At 46.4% G+C, this 4,276-nt stretch overlaps 1 protein-coding gene across 1 annotated transcript in view; it reads right to left on the minus strand.

Annotated features, from left to right (window-relative positions):
- Positions 1-373: 373 nt before the first annotated feature.
- LOC119358022 (probable xyloglucan glycosyltransferase 1) overlaps positions 374-4,276 on the minus strand; it is a 15,675-nt gene continuing 11,772 nt past the window's right edge. The window contains exon 7 of the mRNA XM_037624753.1: positions 374-459. Within this exon, the coding sequence (XP_037480650.1) occupies positions 374-459 (86 nt within the window). The remainder of the gene's footprint in view (positions 460-4,276) is intronic.

Below are 4,276 nucleotides of genomic sequence, written 5' to 3' on the forward strand. Positions count from 1 at the left end.
AATTCGGGGATTTGATTCGGCTTGCTCAAACGAGAGAGAACAATAACAGGCCGCTTGGTGCAATTTGACAAACTGGGTAATGTTTTTTTTGTAATGTTGAAAAAGAAGAAGTACCAATAGCTAGGTAGATCAAACATTTACCTTGCTCGGTCTTTGAAGCCCGTGACAGTTAATCGACGCCGGCTTCTACTAAAAAAATGTTCACCGTGAGCTAATAGAAAGAACTTTCGCATGAACACAAATTTCCGTGTGACTTACTTTTTTGAACACAATACAGATGCAGACGTTCATACATACGACATACATTTATCCTATGATCGCACACATGTACATCCTACCTCTATAAGCACCTTCGACAAACCGAGCCGACACATTATCTTAAAATTGACGAAGTCACCACAGATGCCTTTGTAGTCGACGGGAATGTCTCCTCCCACTGAACGCACACCGTCGAAAGGCCTGAAATAAGTTCATTAAATGTGAGTATCAATGTTAAGTCTAGAAATTGAACTCCGATGGGCTGGGGATACCACTATCCTCCTAACCATCCAACCACAAGTTGAGTTGAAAAATGTGACTAGAAAATGGTGCAAAATTTACCGTAAAATTGAAGAAAGGAAACATGACCCTTTTTTGAAAAAAAAGTGAGCAAAGTATACTACCCGACCTGTATACTGAAAGTAGTGAGACTTTGCGCTGACATCTTTTTTTAACATAGTACAAACATAAGCACTCATATACACGCGCACATACTCACCCCTATGAACGCATACACGCACACTCTACTCCGATGAGTACCTCTGAAAAACTGAGCCGGCATATTATCTTGAAATTTACTAAGTCGCCGTAGGCACCTCGTCGTCAACGCGAACGTCTCCTCCCATTAAATACACATGGTCGAAAATCCTGAAATAAATGCGAGCATCAGGATTTGAACCTTGATAGATTGATCACAGTCCCTCTAATCATCCAACCACAGATTGATTCACCTTTGCGCTAACATCTACCGGCGTGCTCATAGAATTGTAGGCCCGTATTCAGCACAAACGGGAAGATTCACCGCGTCGTCTACACAGTTCCTTCTGGCATCAGATCTCAGAACTTTTGCTCAAAAAGAAATCAGATGTTAGAACTTACTACGACATACGCGCATCTTGCTTCTAGCCGGTTCAGCCCCACGAGTGAAAAGTGTGCACTGCACATCACACTGGAGTGCAAATTAAAGAAGCCGAAAGGCATTTACGGCTTCCCGTGTCCGTGTTGGAGAACAGAAAGTCTGACCTTGTGTCCGGAACAGATCACCGGGGTCGCCGTCACGTCACCGGCCGGTCGGACGCGTGCATGCATCGCCGCGCCGACAGGGAAACGAGGAAAGACACGGAGATCTCCATCGAGATAGCCATGGCCCGCGTGTTCGACGCTCCGAGAGCATTGCGCAGGTACGTGCATGCATCTCATGTTGCAACTCAGTTGTGGAGGGGGCGGTTGTCCGAGCTTGCGGCCCCCCGGGGATGCAGCGCCGGCCCATGAGCTCCACGAAAACGGGAGGAAACAAAATATTGGCGCCTTCTTCCGACAGGAAGATCGGCCTCAGCTTGTCCCTCTGCACCAACGATTCGTAACATCTCTACTGTACCTGCTACGTGCCACGGTGCCAGGACGATCGGTCATGTCTGGTTCATAACCGTCGGTATTACTTTCGTAGGATCTTCTCCTACTGTTGAGGTGGATTATTTGGACCCAAGGTCCATCTACCATACATGTATACTTGCAAACTTTACTTTAAAATGCACTCCCTCCGTATCAAAATAGAATACGCTTTTTGATACTATGATAATGTCAAAAAACATCTTATATTTTGATACAAGGGGGATATTAATGAAATAACAGTAAAATGATCTATTCTACCATTGTGACATGTGAACTGCTACAAATTTTAGAGGTTCTTTTGCAAGGTTCAAAAAACATAAAAATAGGAAAAACATAGGATTGCAATGTCATGTTCATCTTTTTAAGAGGTTTTAGTGGATGTTAAAATCTCTAAAATATATTGCAAAGAAAACATTTTGGAGAAAATTCTTACATATTTCAATCCTTGAAAAATCCTAGAATCCAAAGGCCCTTGTAGTCTACTCATCATTCAATATGCAATCCAAAAAATTGTTCAATTCTAAGAGAATCTTTACTGGCATGTGCTGTAGGTTACCTTCGCAAAAATAGGCATGTGCTGTAGGTTACATTATTCAATAAGAGTACAGTATTAAGAGCAACTCTAGTAGACCCCGTATCCCGCCCCGACCTGCAAAATAACCGCCAAAATGCGGGTCGGGGCGGAAAAATCTGCCCGATCAGGCCCCGCATCCCGCCCCGACCCGTAAATATTTTTGAGGGGCGCGGCAAAATCCCGGCCCCAACCCGTTTATTCGCGGGTTTCCCCCTTGCCGCTGCAGTGCCCTGCATATAAGCGGAAGCGGTTGGTGGGGGGACATTTTAGCCCGCGCTTTCCCCACCAACCACCTCTCCTATCCCCTCTCGCGTCGCCGCCCGGCCGCCGCCCAAGATTCTGGCGAAAGCAACCGGCAGGAGCATGCCGAAAGGCCGCCACACGCACTAGGCCTCCCCTCTCTTCCTCCCTGCCTCGGCGGGCCGCCGGATTTGCGGATCAGCGGCACTTCATCACGGGCCACCGGATTTGGCTTTTCCGGCCGCCGATTTGCTGCGCCAAGCGATGGAGTGGTCGGGGAGCCTCTCCCGCAGCCCCAGCAAGGACGCATCGCAGCATGCAGGTACGGGTTCGTCCGCCCGCCGTCGCCGACGGTTTGCGGGCATGGATTCGTCCGGCCGTCCACCGGGCTCGACGCTCGCCCATCGTCTCTGTGGCTTGCCGATGTCGCTCATACAGTGCGACGACTGCACGCGGACAGTGATGCGACTAACTTCGGACACGCCGAAGCACCCCGGATGGGTGTTCTTCAAATGCGAAAATGACGGGGTACATGCACTTGCGGTAGCTCATTTGATAGCTCATTCTCTAGTTCAATTGCGGTAGCTCATTTCGAACTTGCTTATTCTTTTGTGTAGGACGATGAATGCTCATTTTGGTTTTGGGAAGGCCAATACATTGATTTATTGATAGAAAGAAACTTAATAGATGTTGGTGCACTCCTTAGTAGAATCAAAGGCAATGATGCGACTGCATGTGCAACTAGAGGGGAAGCAACGTCTACTTTTTTTTTGCGGGAACGTCTACTTCTTTCAAACCAAAGATGAAGAAAGAAGAATGCAAAATCAAGAATCGCAGATAAACAATGAATGCATGGAGAAGATATTAGTCCAACTTGTGGGAGCAGTTATGGAAGTTGGAAATCTTCTCAAATGCATACTTGTGATTCTTGTTTTTTTTTTCTTGCTATTCTAGCAAAGATTTGGTGATGTCTTTTGTATCCAATGTTGTTGAAAAAGGAAAGAAATGCATTATGCTACATGAAATTAAGGTGCAAATTTAAGTTTTCTGGGTTGGGAGGAGTTGCGCCGGATCAGACGCCGCAAAGCCGACCCATAAAAAAGCATATTTCAGGAATATTCTTTTTTACGGGTCCATTATGCGGGGTCTGCAACTGCGGCCGTCCGCGCCGACCCTCAAAGACGTTTTTCCACGAACTGCAAATACATTTTCCGGGCTAGGAAGATGCGGGGTCTGCTAGGGTTGCTCTAACAGCAAATAGAGGGAAAATATAGAGTAGTACACTATCAGCATTTTATAGTAGTACTATAAAAAGTGAAGGCGGTAACAGTCCTTTGACTTACAGACCAAGCAACCTGTTTCAATCGTGTGCAAAAGCATACGACCATGCAGTGTACCCATACGGAGACCACATGCCCGCAGTCAAAGTGATGGTACGCAGATGTGCAACGGCTGTCGCAAACTCGGAGTTTCAGTAGTAAATGACAAATGAAGCAGAAAAACGCGTCCATCAAAGTGGAAGGTGAATCTTTGTGCTTCTCATAGATAAGAGTTAAAAGCATTGGGAGTCCTACAACTTACACAAAATGTGATGTTTTAATCCTAGAACTTACATTTTGACCCTATCCAGTCCCGAACTTGCATCAAATGTGCAAATTTGGTCCTGACACATAGAGCGACAAGTGGACGCCTAGGTACCGACCCAGTCAGCACGCGTCATTTTGCAAAGAGGCCCCTGCCTTTGGTTTGAATATACCCACAGGACACCAAAACACCTGAATTAATTTGGTAGGAGAGCACGGTCTACCGCCC

The sequence above is a fragment of the Triticum dicoccoides genome, chromosome 2A, assembly GCF_002162155.2.
Source record: "Triticum dicoccoides isolate Atlit2015 ecotype Zavitan chromosome 2A, WEW_v2.0, whole genome shotgun sequence".
In the NCBI taxonomy this organism is placed as follows: Eukaryota; Viridiplantae; Streptophyta; class Magnoliopsida; order Poales; family Poaceae; genus Triticum; species Triticum dicoccoides.